At 43.0% G+C, this 18,240-nt stretch overlaps 1 protein-coding gene across 1 annotated transcript in view; it reads left to right on the forward strand.

Annotated features, from left to right (window-relative positions):
- sipa1l3 (signal-induced proliferation-associated 1 like 3) overlaps positions 1-18,240 on the forward strand; it is a 191,510-nt gene that overhangs the window by 138,168 nt on the left and 35,102 nt on the right. The window contains 3 exon segments of the mRNA XM_052044092.1: positions 12,161-12,308; positions 16,358-16,476; positions 17,634-18,094. Coding sequence (XP_051900052.1) covers positions 12,161-12,308; positions 16,358-16,476; positions 17,634-18,094 — 728 coding nt within the window.

An 18,240-nucleotide genomic window follows, 5' to 3' on the forward strand; every position in this document is an offset into this window, starting at 1 on the left:
AAGTGTAGACAGTCTGTGGAGGGGAGGCTGGTTTCCGTGATGTGCTGAGCTGTGTCCACAACTCTCTGCAGTTTCTTGCGGTCTCAGGCAGAGCAGTTGCTATACCAACCCATAATGCATCTAGATAGGATGCTTTCTACAGTGCATCGATAAAAATTTTATCTTGTTATCTTGTAAAGATTTCATCTGCTTTCCATGTCTTGCTGGAAAAGGTTGACAGACTTGTGCAAGAATTTGATTGGTTTATTATTGTCACACGTACTGAGATACAGTGGAAAAACTTGTTCTGCATGCCATCCATACAGATCATTTCATTACACAGTGCATTGAGGTAGTACAAGGGGGAAAAAAAAATAACAGAATGCAGAATAAAGTGTTATAGTTACAGAGTGCAGCGCGGCAGACAATAACGAGGTAGATTGTTGAGTCAAGAGTCCATCTTATTGTTCTAGGGAACCATTCAATAGTCTTACAACAGTGGGATAGAAGCTGTCCTTGAGCCTGGTGGTATGTCCTTTCAGGAGAATCAGTGTTAGTGTGCTTCATCATTGTTATCTTTCAGGTGATTATTTTTGACAGGATAGTACTGCATGAGTTATGTAGGAAACAACAGCTGGTCATTTGACACCTGAGAGAAGCAAGGGTGAAAATTTCATGTACAGCCCAAAGTCAGAATTCCCTGAAAGTCGTCTATGAGATGATCCTGAATTGTCTCTTGGATGCTGAATGCCCTGCTGTTTCACCATTTTCTTCTGAATCTGTGTGGTCAAGTCGAGTTTATTGTCATGTGCGCAAGTACGGTGAGGTACAGGTACAGTGGAAAAACTTGCAGCAACATCACAGGCACATAGTTGAGACAATAACACAAAACATAAATTATACAAGACAGATGACGAAAAGACTGCAAAACAAGACATTAAACAAGGTGAAAAAAGCACAATCAAAGATGAGGCAATGGTAGTGCAAGTGGTGGTCCATCGTGTTGCTGAGGTAGGGTTAGGGTTGTGTAGTTCAGTTCAAGAACCTGATCGTTGTGGAAAAGTAGCTGTTGCTGAACCTGATGGTGGTTGACAGACTTTGGTTATGATATAAATTGTATGTATGAACCTCGGGTACTTGCACAGTCTCTTAAGGCTAGACAGCAGTAATCCTCACTTGTGAAACTAAAAGATATCCATAAGGAAAGCTTTCTATTCTCCCTGGATTTTGCTTTCTGTCTCTCTAGTTACTGTACCAGAACTACAATTTCCAAGTTAAACTTCATTGTTTTAATTTGAAATAGGAGTACTGTGACCTGGTATATGACCAGAAATTGGCAGTTCGTTATTTAGTAAACAGTCTAAATTCTCTCACAGATTTTGGATTAAGCCATATTAATAATAATTTTGTACTGCAGTCATTTTCACTAATGTTTTCAGTTCCAGCCATGCTTTCTATCATAATATATTCTATAATAAACGCAGCAAGTGCTCAAAATAGCCACTGGCATTGACACAGAGGTGTAGATTCTCAGAAGAATTTTGATGAACAATCTAGTGTAAATGTCAAAACAATTTTGTTTTTTCCCAGCTTGCTTTTCTTTCTAATCACTTAATATTCTGAGCCAGCACAAAGCTTTAGCACACAGTGCCAATGGAAAACCAATAAATATGTGTCTCCTGCCATTGCAAGTAACTCGCAGGCAGTGTCGTTGTCAGAAACAGACTCTGGGTCTTGAATAACAAATGGTTCAGGTTCATCCAATTTTTGTGTCTTCCTCACAAATGTGATTTGATGCTTCTTGATATGATTTTTTGAAGCAGATCTTGCATAAGGCTGCTGTGTATCATGTTAGTGAATGTGTGAAGCAGAAAAAGAATTGACAACTTCTCTTTCACTGCTGATAAACCTGTACGTTCTTGGAATTTTGCATCTTAATCAATACAGGGAAAACAAAATCAGCGAGGCTTGAGTTCTTCTGCTGAAAAAGAGATGAACTTGCATAGGCACGCCATTGTCAATCTTGCTAAGAAAGCAGGCCGGCTTGATCAATAAAAGTAATCTCTTGTCAAGATGGGTGTGTGACAGTTTGTTTCAGTTTCTCTTGTTAAGGAGGAGGTGGGGGGGGTGGAGGGAAAACCAGCAAAGGTGCGATGACTCCGGTCAATGAGCAATGTAGAATGCAGTGTATATGGAGATGTTATTCTGCCACACTGTCTTGAATGGAGAAACACTGGTGAATGGTTTAGGCCCAGTACACAGAACACCATCAAAAGGAGATTAAAGCCAATCAATGAATTAAACTTTGTGTAATGCCAAGGTTGTATTTTTTGGATTGACTTTTGGGGGGGATTTATAATGGATTCAGAGGTGGAGTTCACAGTTTCAGCTCACTGTAAGACAGCCATCATATCAGAGATGTGGGTTGAGCAAGAAAAGATGATAAACTCAAGAGTATGGACCAAGTATTATCATTGATGATAATTTGAGAGGTCCACAAAGAAACTGTGTTCTGTGGAAATTTGGAGAAACAATTTTGATTGCTTCAAGTACAAGGTGGAAGAAATGAAGATGTTTAGTTATAAAGACATTGAATTACAGTACAAGAAAATTAGTTGGTCTATGTGATTCTTTTCTTTTTCCCCACCGCTGGATGTAGATGTCACTGGCAAGGTCAAGATTTATTGTCCATCCCTAATTGCCCTTGAACTGATTGGCTTGCTGGTATGTTAAAAGTCGCACTTTGGTCAGACTAGGCAGGGACAGCAGACTTTCATCCTTGTAGGGAATAAATGAGCCAGATGATTTTTATGACAATCTTGCAGGTTCATGATCTGCTGATATTAGCTTTAAATTCCATATTGGTTCATAACTAATTTCCCTTGCTATCACAGTGGGATTTGAACTCATGTTTCTGGATCAGTAGTCCAGCCCTCCTAGATTACTAGCCAAGTAACTTAACCACGATGCCGGTTCAGAGTTAGCCAAATGGGAAACCAGAGTTATGGTTCTTGGAAATATTGACAAGATAATGAAAGGGCTCCTTATTTCTATTTTCTGAGTGAAATACAGATGTCAGATTTTTAAAGTGCTTCATGTTTTTAAAGTGCACAGTTGTGTAGCAGTTAGCATAATGCTATTACAGTGCCAGCAACTCTGGTTCAATTCCAGCCACTGTCTGTAAGGAGTTTGGATGTTCTCACCTTGACTGCGTGGGTTTCCTCCGGGTGCTCCAGTTTCTTCCCACTTTCCAAAGACACACAGGTTAGGAGTTGTGGGCATGCTATGTTGGCACCAGAACCATGGAGACACTTGTGGGCTTCCCCCAGAACACTCTACTCAAAAGATGCATTTCACTGTGTGTTTCAATGTACATGTTACTGATAAAGATATCTTATTTCAAGAGAGCTACAATGTAAAGCAAGGTTGTACTGCTAAGGTTTTATAAGGCATTGGTCAGATGGCATTTGGAATTTTGGGCCCTAAGGAAAGATGTGCTGGCCCTGGAGAGGGTCCAGAGGAGGTTCATGAAAATGATCCCAGGAATGAAAGGCTTAACGTATGAGGAGCGTTTGATGTCTCTGGGCCTGTACCCAATGGAGTTCGGAAGGATGAAGGGGGATCTCAATGAAACCGAATACTGAAAGGCCTGGATAGAGTGGATGTGGAGAGGATGCTTCCATCAGTAGGAGAATCTGGTATCCAAGGGCACAGCCTCAGAATAAAGGAGATGAGGGGGAATTTCTTCAGCCAGATGGTGGTGAATTGGTGGAACTCATTGCCACAGAGCTGTGGAGACGAAGTCATTGTGGATATTTAAGGCAGAGATTGATAGGTTCTTAATTGGTAAGAGGATTAGGGGTTACAGGGAGAAGCCTGGAGAATGGGGTTGAAATAAAAATCAGCCATAATTGAATGGTGGAGCAGACTCAATGGGCTGAATGGCCTCATTCTGTTCCTATATCTTATGATGAGCAAGATAAAGAAACCCAAATGCTCTATCTCTTGCACCATGCAATCTTTGGAATTCTGGACTGTGGGACTGTCTGTTGGGCTCTGTCCTTGTTGGTGATTTCAGTCATTCCAAAACAACGTCCAATGTATTAGTGAAGCTTCCGAAAGTTCGGTTTAAATTTCCTTTACAGATTAAGTTGTTCTTTGGATGGCTGTAATATCCAACTTTCAGCCTGGCACGAATAATAGACTAATAACAGAGTGAGTATTTTGTAAGGATGTCTGGCCCCCATCCGAATACTCAAATGCCTAAACACTGCTATCACAAGTTATAGAGTAATACAGCGTGAAAACACCCTTCATCCTAACTCGTCCATGTTGACTAAGATGCCTATCTCAGCTAATCCCATTTGGCCCATATCCCTCTAAACCTCCTATCCATGTACTTATCCAAATGTCTTTTAAATGTTGTTATTGTACCAGCCCCAACCACTTCCTCTGGCAGATTGTTCCATATCTGCACCACCCAGTTGCCTCTCAGGTCCCTTTTAAATCTTTTCCCTCGCTCCTTAAATCTATGCCCTCTGGTTTGATTCCCTTTCCTGGGAAAAAGACTGTGCATTCACCCTGTATATGCCCATCAGGACTTTATACACCTCTGTAAGGTTACCCCTCAGTCTCCTACGCTCCAAGGAATAAAGTCCTAGCTTGCTCAACCTCTCCCTATAACTCAGGCCCTCAAGTCCTGGCAACATTCTCGTAAATCTTCTAAGCTGTAAATAGTTGTAAGTGTGTTTTTTTTTGATGAAGGGAATAAACTGCTATTGAAAGTAAGGAAAAGAAATTTTAGGAGGTGACAGGTGTTCTTCAAATTTGGCAGGTTTTTTAAACTTTAGAGCAACAGTTTTCAAAGTACAAAAGTAATTGTTGGTTGGGTAGTGCTTGATGCAGCGCCATGCCATCTCTATTGTTCCCTCTCACCTAATGTATTCTAACAATTATGTAGCTAACAATGAGAGGGATGAACATGGCCAGCCCATTCCATAAAGCATATTGGCAGACATTGCAAATCAGGATTTGTATCACCCTTGCCAGCTTAAAATGTTTGTACATGCATTCATCAACTAGAGATTTTAATGGTGGATGTGGAACTGCTGGGGCCCAGCTGCTGAGTTTAATGTATTCAGGAGCTGTGCATGTGCTATTCTGACTTGAACCTCGGCGGATGGTTCCCTTGTCACACTGGTTCTTCATTATAATCCTGTATTTGGAAAGTTCCCAAAAGCACATTCCAGTAAGGGCAAGTAGCGTTGATCTTTTGCACTTGGCAGTGCCCACATAGATCCAAATACACCAAAATAGCCCATAATATTTTGTTCAAAACTTAACACACAGGTCACTGGATTAGATACAAGTTTTGACAATGAGGCAATCCTCCAAAAGAGATGTATTGCAGGTAGTGTTATTGTAATTGGGTATTTGATGTATGGTTGAGAAATTTCTCTTTCTCGTCTTAGAGGAACCTTTGCCAAATTAAGGATCAATAGTAGAAGTTCTCACTAAAATTTGAAATGCCGCTTTGTAAAATTTTAAGATGGAGGCCTAGCGTCATACAGCATGGAAATGGGCCATTCGGCCCCCCATGTCAATGACAGCCAGTGAGCACCCATCAGCATTAATCCCATTTGCCAGCACTTGGCGATTCAACCACCAGTAGCTGCTTGCATATGTAATTGAGGTGATAGCTGGGCCAGAGAGGGAGGCAGATGCCTGCTGTTTGCCAGTGCTGAGTTCTTTCTTCAGATAAAGTATTGCTTGTCATATTCCATGGGCTTTCGACGTGTCATGTTAAACAATTATTTCCAAGCTACCCACAAGCCTGCAGTATGGTTGACCTCCATTTTGGCATTACACCCTGACCTATAAGTGCTTGATGTGCACAAGGGCTGTGTTACCATGAGCTAATGCTACAGCTCTTATCTGCTTTGGTAGTTTTGCATCACCTTAATTTTGAAAAGTTGTTGCCAGCACCTCTGTGTGCATGTCATAGTGTTACAGGGTGGCTCTGTATGGGGATGTCCAACAATGTACAACTCTTGTTTGGCATTCAGTGCAAAATTATACTGCTTATTGGGCTCTGTGGAAGAAATGGGCTTCGCACACTGAAGCAGTCTTAGCCAGCAGATGAGATGCTTGCTACACCCACTTCACTACAGTCGCGTTGGAGCATAACATTATGAGCGCCATGGGGTAGATAGTCAGTCATTTTCCCAGGGTATGGGATTCTAAAACTAAAGGGTGTAGGTTTGAGGTGAGAGGGGAAATATTTAAAGGGGAGCTGAGGGCCATGTTTTTCACACGCAGGATGGTGGGTATATGGAACGTGCTTCCAGAGGAAGTGGTAGAGACGGGTACAATTGCAATGTTTAAAAGACATTGGGACAGGTACATGTATAGGAAAGGATTAAAAGGATGTGGGCCAAACACAGGCAAATGGAACTAGCTTAGATGGGCATCTTGTTCAGCATGGACGAGTTAGGCTGAAGGGCCTGGTATCCATCTTCCTCCAGGAAGATGTTTTCTTTAAATTTCCATCATTTCTGAAAGCCATTGCACTGCAAACATGCTGCTGCCCACCCAATGTTCCACACCCATCATCTGCTTGACACCTTCCACAGTCCACCTCCAGCCCATCCTCCTCCTAACTCATTTCTTTCACGTTTTCAAGAGTGAGCATGATTTCGGAGGAAAAGCCCATTCAGCTGAGTACGTTGCCTTGGGTCTCAGAGGCCCTTCAGTGCCCAGTCCAAGAGTTGTCACAGATCAAAGTTAAGGTATCAGTGTTAGAGGCCAATCCTAGTCTCTCCTAGCACTAGCTCCAGGAGATCACGGTGATATTGTCTGCAATCAAAGCCCTATGTAATCCCAGCAAGGTTCATTTCATGCTTCAACCACCTTTCAATAAACAATCTGCTGTTTGCCTTCCTTTTGTCTACTATACCTGCATGTTTGTTTTTTAACCAACTTAAAAGAGCTGGTGATTGAATTCAGGAAGCAGGGCGGAATACACGCCCCTGTCTGTATCAATGGTGCTGAGGTGGAGGTGGTTGAGAGTTTCAAGTTCCTAGGTGTAAATATCACCAACAACCACATAGATGCTATGGCCAAGAAAGCACACTAGCACCTCTACTTCAGGTGGTTAAAGAAATTCAGCATGTCCCCAATGAAGCTCACCAATTTTTTTTTACAGATGCACCATAGAAAGTGTCCTATCCAGATGCATCGTGGCTTGGTATGGCAACTGCTTTGCCCAAGACAGCAAAAAAATTTCAGGGAGTTGTGGACATAGCCTAGTCTATTACGAAAACCAGCCTCCCCTCCATTGACTCTATCTATACTTCCTGCTGCCTTGGGAAAGCAGCCAACATAACCAAAGACCCTCCCATCCTGATCATTCTCTCTTCTCCCCCTTCCATCAAGCTGAAGATACAAAAGTTTGAGAACGTGTATCACCAGGCTCAAGGACAGCTTCTGTCCCACTGTTATAAGACTACTGAACGGACCTCGTATACGATAAAGATGAACTTTACCTCGTCATGGCCCTTGCACCTTATTGTCTACCTGCATTGCACTTTCTCTGTAACTGTAACACCATATTCCACAGTCTTCTTGCTGTTTTCCTTTTGTACTACATTGCTGTACTTGTGTATGGCATGATCTGTCCGAATGACACACAAACAAAACTTTTCGCTGTACCTTGGTACATGTGACAATAATAAACTACTTGCCAATTAATGCAAATTTATTATTTTCCCACCACTTAATTTTCTTTTCCTACCGACGTGAATATCCTCAGATTTCCCACATTATACCCCTTCTGTCACCTTCTTGGGCATTCATTTACCTTTGTACATTGTATCCTCAGATCTCACCACCCCACCCTCTAACTTGTAGCTAGAGTATTTACAGGGGTGATTTGGTTTTGGCTCAATGGTGATCCCTCTAGGTTACTGAACAACATGAGATTCACAATTATAGGGTTGTTGAGGGTCAATGTTGTTGACCGCTCTCTTACTGGAAGTGGTTATTGCATGGTGCTCGTGTGACATAAATGTCTCTTGCCACTTCTCAGATAGACCCTGCACTTGAGGTAGAAGAACAGACTTTGATGCTATGGATCTGTGGTGCGATAATCACTGTGTCTTATTTACATTTCAAACTGTGGAGTCATTCACTTGATTATATAGCAAGTTCTTATTCCAATTTAAAACCATCTGCCAGTTGTTTCTCTTTGGCAAGGTTAAATGAATGTTTTTCAGCAGCTTAAAACCACCCATTGTAAACTGCAGCCACACGAACATCAGACTGGTTTTTCAAGTAACAAGAATTTCAACCTCCATTGCGTGACTGGGATTTGTTTATGCTTTCTGGACTATAGCAATACCAGCATTGGGGGGGAGGGGGCAATTAAACAGCCATGTGAAATAAAATGTAAACTCCTGGGTGGCAGCAGATTTCCCAGTTAAGTTTAAGGGAGTTATGATGTAGAAAGCCAGTCTGATCTAATGTGAGGTAGTGATTGGCATGCCCACAGTGGCTGGAAATGACAAGTATTCTGACAAAGCCCTTGATGTGTAGGAATCTTTTACACTTCTATTGTTGAGCAAGATCACCACATGTATGCATTTATATAGGTGGAGGAGCTTGTGTAGCTGTGTACATTTGGTTGGCATTATTTCTTGGCACAGCCAGAGTTGCTCTTTGGCAGGGAGATTGAAGTAACACTTGAATGTGCATCGATTGCCTGTTGGTCCCAGTCTTGGGCACTGTAGTGTAATCGTGAGCTAGGAGCATCTATGCACCACCTTCCGTTTATAGTTTTCATAAAAAATCTTAGACCTCTTTTTATAGATGTATTTGTCAGAACCTAACCTTGCAGCCCAACTGATAGCATTTTGGACTTTGACAGCCAAGAATGCTGACCAGGCTTTTAGATCCTGTTTATTCTCTTCAGAATGTTGCCGTGGTATCTTTCCCAGGAACTTCTACAGGCGGCTTGGCCTGTCATTTAATGTCTGCATCTGAGGTACTTGGCTCTGTACGTTTGGCATGAGAGTTACAACACAGAGCCACTGTCTGTCTGTTCCAGCTCTGCACCTCCATCTGTGGGCACTAACCAATCACTGTGCCACTGTGCAGTGGAATGCTCTGCCATACTCACCCCAAACTGTTGCACAAAATCTATTCTCCAGAATTTGTTTTGTGCTGCGAGTGTTACTGGCAAGGCCAGGATTTTATTGTCAATGCCATATTGCCATGTGGAGGTGGTGGGGAGCTGCTGCCTCAAACCACTGCAGTCCCTCCGATGAAGGTACTTTCACCATGCCATTGGGCAGGACTTTCCAGGGTTTGTTGTTCCAAGTCAGGATGGTGCATGACTTGGTGAGGAATTTGCAAATGATTGTATTTCTTTGCGCTGTCCTTTTTGATAGGTTTGGAAAGAGCAGTGAACTGCAGTGTATTTTGTAGCTGGTACACACTGCATTCTTCACCTTGCGAGGAATAAGTTTATATTCTGCTTATGAAGAAGCTGTCTACATCGCTCATTGCCTGAGTTCAGCCTTCTTTGCACAAGGCTCCTTTTGTCGTGTGATGCACTCTGCCCAGATTTCATGCAGTTGATGAGTGTCAGTGTGGTGGCATTGCTTATTGACCAGCAGCCAACCTTGTACAGCAGCATAAATTGCGTGCCCCTGCAAAAGTGCTCTGCCTTTGAAGTAGCCACATACAAGGAGGTTTGCCCTGATTCCAAGTACAACCAATCTGGAACTAACTGCTTGATGCAGCTGCTGTGATAATGACCCATTCATTCTATTATTGTTTTTCCTTTGTACCACCTCGACTTATTGATGCAGTGAAATGATCTGTATGGATGGCATGCAAAACAAAGTTTTTCACTGTACCTCAGTACATGCGACAATAATCAACCAATTTTCCTCATAAAGGTGACCTGACCCTACATCGTAAAGCACACACAAAACCACCACCCAGCATATCTCAGAACAGGCTCGAGTTGCAAATAGTTTCTTTAAAGACAAAACTGTGCTGCATGACTATCAATGCTGTTACATCTATGCCGTCAACAAAATACTGTGACGCCTTCTGTTAACAAAAGGTGGAGCAAACAAAATGTCAGAAGAATGCGTTCCTTCCAGTTGCACTTCCTAACTTGATTGCTTACATTCCAGTCTACCTCTGCATTCTATTAAGAAAGCTTTCCTCATTGTAAACAAGGCACACACATTATAATGTTCCTGCTTTGAGTAGAACTATTGTTAAATTGATCCGGATTTTGAAACACAAAGCTGTGTGTGTTGGAAATGGCTGTAGAGGCACTGCAGCAATGAGAAGTTCAACTTGTGGTGGGACCCTTCAACTCTCGACTTGTGTGTCGACAGGAACGTCCAATGTCCCCATAATAAAGATGGATTATGTGAAGTACCGGGAGTCTTGCATTCTACCGAGGTTTGTGAAAGGGCACAAAGCAGTTATTGCGCACTCTCCCACTTGTTGTCACTGGGCTGATGTGGCATGAACCAGACCGTTGCTTAATGCCTAGTTAGGAAAGACTGCAAAGTGAAATTGGGATGGAGGTGTGTTGGGGGAGGTTGGCAGTGGTGTGTCTTGGTGAAATGAAAGTGGATGTTGATTGGGGAAAGGGAAAGAAAATAATTTGACATGTTAATCTTCACACAAAGGATGTGCTGAACATCATTAAAATATTAGATATTTATTTATTAGTCACATGTACATCTAAACACACAGTGAAATGGGTCTTTTTGTGTTACTGAGAATGTGCTGGGGGCAGCCTGCAAGTGTCGCCACTCTTCCAGCGCTAACATGGCATGCCCACAACTTCCTTACCCGTACGTCTTTGGAATGTGGGAGGAAACCGGAGCATCCGGAGGAAACCCACACAGACACAGGGAGAACGTACAAACTCCTTAAAGACAGCGGCAGGAATTGGACCCGAGTCGCTGGCGCTCTAATAGCATTACACTAACCGCTACGCTACTGTGCCGCCCATTTGACATGTCATAACACCATTGGCAGATTCCCGGCCTCAGACCCACATTCTTAAGCTCTGCTGTCATTAGACAGGTGGTCGATCTTGGATGGTTATAAAGGAGACTTGAAAGATGACAGACCTTGTATCAGTTATATTTTATTACAATAGTGATACGGAAGATTCTGGAAATACTGGTTAGGCAGCACCTATGAAGAGAAAACCGTTAACATTTCAGATGGGTGAGGGGACAATGACCTGAAATATTAACTCTTGTTTCCCTTGCCCTCCCTCATTGTCTCTGATCCTGCTGAGTATTTCCAGCAATTCCTATTTTTATTTGAAGTTTCCATCATCCGTGGTGTTTTCCTTTTATATTAATTGCTTCCAGTTCTGTTGCTAAGCAGTGGTAAAGCTATTTTGTACAAATTGAATCAGACAGACACTGGTATTATCTTCTGAAAACATTATACAGAACAACATTCCAGTGCTAGAGGACCCCTGATATTTTGGTCTGTTTTCATTGTCCTATGCTTTCTTCTCATTCCTTCCACCCCAAAAGGCTGACCTAATTCCTCGGGCTGTATTTGCACTTAGAAGCTTAAACAAACTGCAATAAATGATGCCCTATTAGGTTCAACAGAACATTGGGACTTGAAATTTTAGGTTATCATTGCAAAAGTAGTCAAGTTAATTATTCATATATGTAGCCATAATTGGCGATGTTGGCAATCACTGCATATCCTTGGATACTCTTGAGAAAGCTGGTCTTTAACCACTGCAGTCTCGCACAGTGCCTTAAGTTAAGGAGTTTTCACTCTGGTTCAATAGGATTGAGTGGTTTGCCAAAACAAAGGTTAAAAATCAACCACATTGCTGTGGTCTGTAGTTGAACTTCTATCAGACAGGTTTCCTTCATTAGTGCATCAGATGAGTTTTTAAGGACAATCCACTTCTTCCTTGATCACCATTACTGAAATTGTTTAATTAACTGCATTTAAGTTCTCCAGTTGCCAAGGCAGGATTTGAACTTGTGTTGCAGAATCTCAGTGTGGATTACTGATTCAGTCATGTAACCATTGTGGTACTGTAACTCCTAATAATAAAGTAAAACTTGGAGTGCGAATTTCTTTAATGCTTGGACTCATCAACTGGAGTAAGTTTGCTTATTTCCCCACCAGGTGTGGAGGAGCTCAGCGCCCACTTCCACTGTACGAGCACCACAGCAGGGATGACGTGATGTCAAGTGGCGAGTCTTCATCCGGAGGGTTAACCAGCCAGGACAGCACAATAGAACGAAATAAGAATGGTAATAGTTAAGAGCCTGGCAAGGTGTAGTATTCTCAATGTTCTGTTCTACGGTATTCAGCCAGACGAATCGCTTCAAAGCCCAGCTTGTGAAAAGGACAACACACCTGCACCACTGATGCAACTTGGAATCCTAATTAATTTTAGTTTTAGAGTCGTATAGCACAGAGGCCCTTCAGCCCTTTATGTCTATGCCAATCATCAAGTAACTATCAGCCTAATCCATTTACCAGCAGATGGTCTGTAGCCTTCTATACCTTGGTGATTCAGGTTCTCATCCAAATGCTGCTTAAATGTATGCATTTACCTGCCTCCACTACCTTCTCAGGCAGTCCGTTCCAGATTTCCACTACCCTCTGGGTGAAAAAAAATCTTCCTCTGATCCCCCCTAAACCTCTTTTGCCTCGCCTTAAACATACACCCTCTAGGCTTAGATACCTCTACCATAGGGAAAGATTTCTTACTATCAGCACTATCTATGCCTCTCATAATTTTGTATACATCTGTCAGATTCCCCTCCTGAGCCTGAGTCCTGGAAGATAAGCCCAACTGACCCAGTCTCTCCTCATAAATGAAGCATTCCATCTCAACAAACAATCTCTCATCTATAAGGCCATAACACATAGGAGCAGAATTAGGCCATTCAGCCCATCGAGTCTGCTCTGCCATTAAATCGTGGTTGATTTATTTTTCCCTCTCAACCCCATTCTCCTGCCTTCTCCCCATAACCTTTGATGCCCTCACTAATCAAGAATCTATCAACCTCTGCATTAAGTATACCCAATGACTTGGCCTCCACAACCGTCTGTGGCAATGAATTCCATAGATTCACCACCCTCTGGCTAAAGAAATTCCTTCTCATCTCTGTTCTAAAGGGACATCTTTTTATTCTGAGGCTGTGCCCTCTGGTCCCAGACTCTCCCACTACTGGAAACATCCTCTCCATATCCACTCTATCCAGGCCTTTCAATATTTGGTAGGTTTCAATGAGATTCCACCACCTGCGCCCCCCCCCCCCCCCCATCCTTCTAAACTCCAGTGAGTATAGGCCCAGACGCATCAAATGCTCCTCATATATTAACCCTTTCATTCTCCCCTTAAGGAAACCATGCTGACTTTGGTCTATTTTATCAGGTGCTTCCAAGTACCCAGAAACTTCATCCTTAGTAATGGACTCTAACATCTTACCAACCACTGAAGTCAGGCTAACTGGTCTACAATTTCCTGTCTTTTTCCTCCCTCCCTTCTTAAAGAATGGAGTGCCATTTGTGAGTTTCCTGTCCTCTGCAACCATTCCTAACTCGTGATTCTTGAAAGATCACTACCAATGCCTCCACAATCTCTTCAGCTACCTCTTTCAGAACCCTGGGGTGTAGTCCATCCAGTCCAGGTGACTTATCCACCTTCAAACCTTTCAGCTTCCCAAGTACCTTCTCCTTGGTAATAGTGACTACATTCACTTCTGTCCCCTGATTCTTTCCACTATAAATAATCTTCCACCAAGGACTTGTCCAATGTGGGCAGCTCTGTTTATGTGGCCATTGTATAAACTACATGTTAAGTGATGGCACACCTTAACTTGAGGGTGAGTGCTACATGATGAATATGGGGAGTGGCTTCAACACAGCAAGCTGTGCGTAGCAGGATGAACAGAAGAATGAAAGTAGAAATGGCAGAAAGCCAAGATTTTCATAAATGTATAGGCACCATTTTGACATCCAGTAACAACTGTGAGGTCCTGCAGAGCGAAGCTAGCTTACAACCAGTAACTTCTACTGAATATATCACTCTGCACAACAATTTTTTCAGTGCTTTACTTTTTCCAAGTTAGCGACCACAAGAGAAGATCATGTCCGGTTGTTTCACTTATAGCATTAACCACTACTCCATCCCCCCACCCCCCCCCCCCCCCCCCCCCCCCCAACTGTGCCCAATTTTTCCTTTAAGTAAACATCATAAACCAGTTTGATGAAAGGAAGGATGTGTTTTGTACTCGATTGCAGCTCTTTCCAAGCTGTAATTAAAGAATAACATCTGACTGGGACAGCTTTTTAAACTGTTAGTGGCTGCAGGACATGAGAGCTTTCAGCAGATCTCTTGTGGCTGATGTTCCTGGCAGGAGCTAAATCAGACTGTGTGTGTGTGGAGTCTGCTGCTGATGATGGTTAGGGTTTGTAAGGATTTTTTGTTTTCCTTTTCCTTTTCCTAAAATCAAGAGATTTAAGTTTTTAAATTAACTTGCTGGAACTGTGTGTGGCCTGTGTGTGTAATGTCTGCAAAAGCTGCAGTGGTTGGAGTAGGTGAAATGCTCTCGACCCTTATCCAGCTGCAGTAATCCTTTTGTACAGTGGCCTTAATCCTTTGATTGACTGTCCTAATTATACTTGCTCTGATATTTGGTTTTATTTGCATTACAGCTGTTCTCTTGCTTCAGATTTGCTCTGGCTTCTTTCTCTTCACTCCCCTCCCCCACCCACCCTCTCTTCGCCAACTGAAAGCACCAATTCATCCTGGGGTAATGTTCCAGTGGTCTGCCAGCCCTCGACTCCTGTGATTTTTGTGGTGTCAGACTGTACATGCTCCAGCTGTTTAGCTGGGAAGGCTGTACCTGACAATGTTGCTCTTTCCCAGTCTGTCAGAAAGAGCTGTACAATTGCCTTGGGAACCAAAGGGTTAAGTACTGTGAAATCCATCTGAAAATTGGGATGTCTGAACATGAACACTCTTCGGAGTGGTTTAACCCCACCTTCCCAGGTCTGTTTCACCATTCAGGTGTCTGAATTATAGCTCATCTCCATTTATCTGACTTTAATTCATGATCTTCGATGCCTTCACCTGACAAGAATATTGATCCTGATCTGAAAATATTAGTTGGTCTGGAGCCTTTTGGATAAGAGTTCTCAATTGCATTGGTGTGAAAGTGTCCTTTCTGATATCACTTCGGATGATTTTTGCTCTAATTCTTAGATTTTTGCCCCTTACTCTGTTTCCCAGAAAAATTAGTTTATTCTGTATCTTCTCTTCAGAATCCCTCCTATTGTTTTAAAGACCTCCAATTGACTATATAATTGCAAGGGATGCAAGTCAACTTTAATTCTTGATCTCAATCTCATGAAGGTAGACTGTGCCCCTTCCAAGGCCAAAGCATCTTTCCTGAGGCTTCATCCCCACAATCCAGCATCATTCTCCAGAGAGGATCAGACTGGGGATCTGGGTCACTGAGATATAACTTGTGTTCCAATCTGCTGTGAGATGTTCCTAAGTTAAATAGAAAGTTGAGACTCGTAGTCTTCACACCATGAATCTTGCCTTGATTCACTGCATTTAGAGTCAGAGTCATACTGCATGGAAACAGGCCCTTCAGCCCAACTCGTCCATGCTGACTGTATTGCCCATGGCCCTCTAAAGCTCTCCTATCCATGTACTTATCTAGATGGCTTTTAAATGTTACTAATGTGCCCACGTCAACCACTGTTTCTGGCAGCTCATTCCAAATAAGCACACCCTTTGCGTGAAGAAGCTGCCCCGATGACCCTTTTTAAATGTCTCACCTCTGATCTTAAACCTATGCCCTCTTGTTTTTAGCATCCCCTCCCCAGGAAAAAGACTATGTGCTTTCACTCTGTCTGTGCCCCTCGTGATCTTGTATTGGGTCACCCCTCAATCTCCTATGTTCCAGGGTATAAAGGCCTAGTCTACGCAACCTCTCCTTGTAACTCAGGCCCCCAAGTCCAGGCAACATCCTGGTAAATCTTTTCTGCACTGTTTCTAGTTTAGTAACATCTTCCCTATAACAGGGTGACTAGAACTGTGCACAATCATTTGTAGGTCTCCAGCTGCCATGGAACCACAGCTCATTAGAAACTCTGAGGTGAGGAGAGTGGAAACACAATTCGCAAAAAAGACTACCTGGCTCTTTAATACTTCTGTATCTCTTCCTGTTTCACACCATTATGCAGAAGAATCCATTGCTTTCTAGAGCTGGAATAATCTGCTTTATTGCCAGCTATTTATATCTATAATTTAAAATCTACAATTCTTCAATTTCAGAGCCTTTGTGGCATCTCCCAGCAGTGTCCAAAGTTTACTCAAACTCCGGAAACAATATCTTTAAGCGCCTCCCAAGGCAAGAGCTAGCAGGCAAGGATTCCCCCAACAGGCATGCCAAAGTAAGTATCGTTATTTCTGTAGTCTGATAGTATGTGTCTTGTCAGATAATGAATGGTTTGACATTTCTGAACAAAAGACATTGCCATTGTCAACTGCATTAAGAGATCTCTTTGGTTTGATCCTCTTACTAGAGAACAGATAATCAAGCTGTGGTTCACTGGGTTGCACTCTCAATCCAGTTATGAGGTTGTGGTTTAAGTGCCACTTCAGAAATGGATGTAAATTTAAAGCTGACTCTTTAGTGCCATACTGAGAGAGTTCTTCACGGACTGAGGTGCCAGATTTCAGATGAGTTGCAGTCTTCTGATAAAAAGAGAAGGGACAATCTCCCTAGTGGCCTGGCCATTATTTATATCTCAGCCAATTTCTCTGAAGAAGAATGTGATTACCTGATCATTATCACATTGTATGTGGAATTGTCCTCTGTGCATTTTGGTCTGTGTTTCCTGTATTACGTCAGTGCATTTCATAAGTACTTAATTGACTGTAAAGTGCTATAGGAATGAAAGTCTTGATTTTTTTTTGCCCCTTTCTCCCCCAAAGGCACTGTTTATACCGAGCTGCACAGTGCAATTCTCAATCTCTGCGTACCTCACCCTATACAGCAAGGCCTTTTGCATTCTGAAGACATTCTATCCTTAACTGATGAAAACCAGTTTTGTACGAATCATCACTTAGTAACAGTTGGCAGACAGTGTCCAATAATAATCCTGATATGAGTGTACGTATGCCTTTTTTGTTTACAATCTTTAATTCAATCTCAGAACATTGGTTGATGGAAATGTTGTTCCACCATGCGACTACCCCTAGTGAATAAGTCTGAATAACACAATTTAGATTTTGTGATTCCACATTTTCCCCAAACTGTAATCATGGTGATGAAGAACTAGTGATTTTTAAAGCAAGATTTAGAGTGGTTCCGTACCCCCAGACCTGGCCAGGAGAGGAGGGGGGCCGAGGTTCGGCACCCAAGCTCCCCAGCCTGTGACGTTCCACCCGCTCGCCTTAATCAGCGGAAAATCGCAGCTGGTGAGCTCAGAAATGGAAGGCTCAGCCCTTTGTCTGGAGGCTAAAATAGTCACCCGTCAGGCTGTCTGCATCGAGGGCATGCACGGTTTGTGGCTCTGATGCTAATTTTGTGCCTGTCCCTTAACAGGGAGATGCCCACTACTCGAGCCAGTCGAGCAGTAACACGCTGTCCAGTAATGCCTCCAGCAGCCACAGTGATGAAAGATGGTTTGACAACGTGGAGCATATGGAGGTTGACCTTGAGGCCTCGGTGAAAGGCGCATCCAGTGACAGTGGCATTGACACCACCCTTTATGCACCTAGTCCCTTTGCCACGGGCACATCAGCAACCAAGGCTGCAAGAACAGTCCCTTGGCGAGATAAGCCGCAGAAACCAATGCAGACCTCAGCCACTTACAGCGAGCTGCAGGAATATAGCAGCCGCATGCTGGACTGTACACCACCTTACATGGAGAAGAGGAGGGACTCGTCACCAGCATTGAACACCAGCGGCCAAAGCAAAGGACACAGGGTGAAAAGCTACGGTCCTTCCAACAGCATCAACGCGAGCTTTGGCATGAATAACAGCAATGAGAGTGCGCATCCCAGGTAAGAACAACCCTCTGTTTAGCTCGTTCCTCTTGAGAGATGTGGGCATGAAACACTGTAGGGTAAATGTATTACAGGTCCAGTTGTCTGCCTGCTAATGTCTGTCGAGGGGTCACCCTACTTTGGTGCAGGGTGGAGAAGATGGC

Source organism: Pristis pectinata, chromosome 35 (assembly GCF_009764475.1).
Source record: "Pristis pectinata isolate sPriPec2 chromosome 35, sPriPec2.1.pri, whole genome shotgun sequence".
Taxonomy (NCBI): Eukaryota; Metazoa; Chordata; class Chondrichthyes; order Rhinopristiformes; family Pristidae; genus Pristis; species Pristis pectinata.